This window comes from Plectropomus leopardus, unplaced genomic scaffold (assembly GCF_008729295.1).
Source record: "Plectropomus leopardus isolate mb unplaced genomic scaffold, YSFRI_Pleo_2.0 unplaced_scaffold82213, whole genome shotgun sequence".
Taxonomy (NCBI): Eukaryota; Metazoa; Chordata; class Actinopteri; order Perciformes; family Serranidae; genus Plectropomus; species Plectropomus leopardus.
In genome coordinates, this window is record NW_024690592.1 from 1 (window position 1) to 762 (window position 762).

At 55.1% G+C, this 762-nt stretch overlaps 1 protein-coding gene across 1 annotated transcript; it reads right to left on the minus strand.

Moving 5' to 3' along the window:
- Window positions 1-55: 55 nt before the first annotated feature.
- LOC121940283 (alanine aminotransferase 2-like) lies at window positions 56-686 on the minus strand. Its single transcript, XM_042483086.1, has one exon. The coding sequence runs from the start codon at window positions 414-416 to the stop codon at window positions 93-95; it is 324 nt and encodes a 107-aa protein (XP_042339020.1). The 5' UTR covers window positions 417-686; the 3' UTR covers window positions 56-92.
- Between the last annotated feature and the right edge of the window lie 76 nt (window positions 687-762).

Here is a 762-nt window from a genome sequence, read left to right on the forward strand (position 1 = left end):
CTCTCTCTCCCTCTCACACACACACACACACACACACACACACACACACTCACTAAACCGGATTATTTCAGCCTTCAAATATTCAAAAACAATCAATCAGCTGTTTTGTCCCCCGCGGTGTCACTGACCTGCTGCAGCCGCCTCTCGATGTCCCCGGCCCGGATCACGATGGGCCCTCTCACCGCGTACTCCACCGCCTTCACCTGCGGGTTCAGGGTGTCCATGGTCAGCGTCTTCCCCCTCATCGTGCCCGGGTCTCGGCTCTCCACCGGGGCCTCCGCGGTGCTGAACCGCTTCAGGCCGAGCCGGCCCGCAGGGCCCGGGCCGCCGCCGCCGCTGCTGCTGCACCGGGACTGCTGCCAGACACCGAGCGGGACCGGCGGGGACCGGAGGACCAAATGTCTCAGGGCGAGCATGTCTCCTCCGGATCGGTGAATCAGTGACGGAAAGGCGGGTTAATGTTTGCAGCGGCGGCCGGTGGAGGAGCCGGAGGTCGGAGCCATGACGGAGAGAGAAAGAGGAGGATGATTTCCGCTGACTGTCAACACCCAAAATTAAACCGACACGCGCGGACACGCGCCCAAATATCATCCGACCTCCATGTTGTTTTTTGACGAAACTTTATTGACTGGCATACAATTAACAAACACACACACACGAAAATAAAGAACCATACACACCAAAAAATAAAATAAAATGAAATAAAGCCCTATATTCATTTTTTTATCTACTTGTCATATTGTTAAGAGCTTGCTTGTCTCA

Bases quoted from the DNA above. Each gene is read 5' to 3' on its own strand.
- LOC121940283 (XM_042483086.1), bottom strand. From the start codon at position 416: ATGCTCGCCCTGAGACATTTGGTCCTCCGGTCCCCGCCGGTCCCGCTC.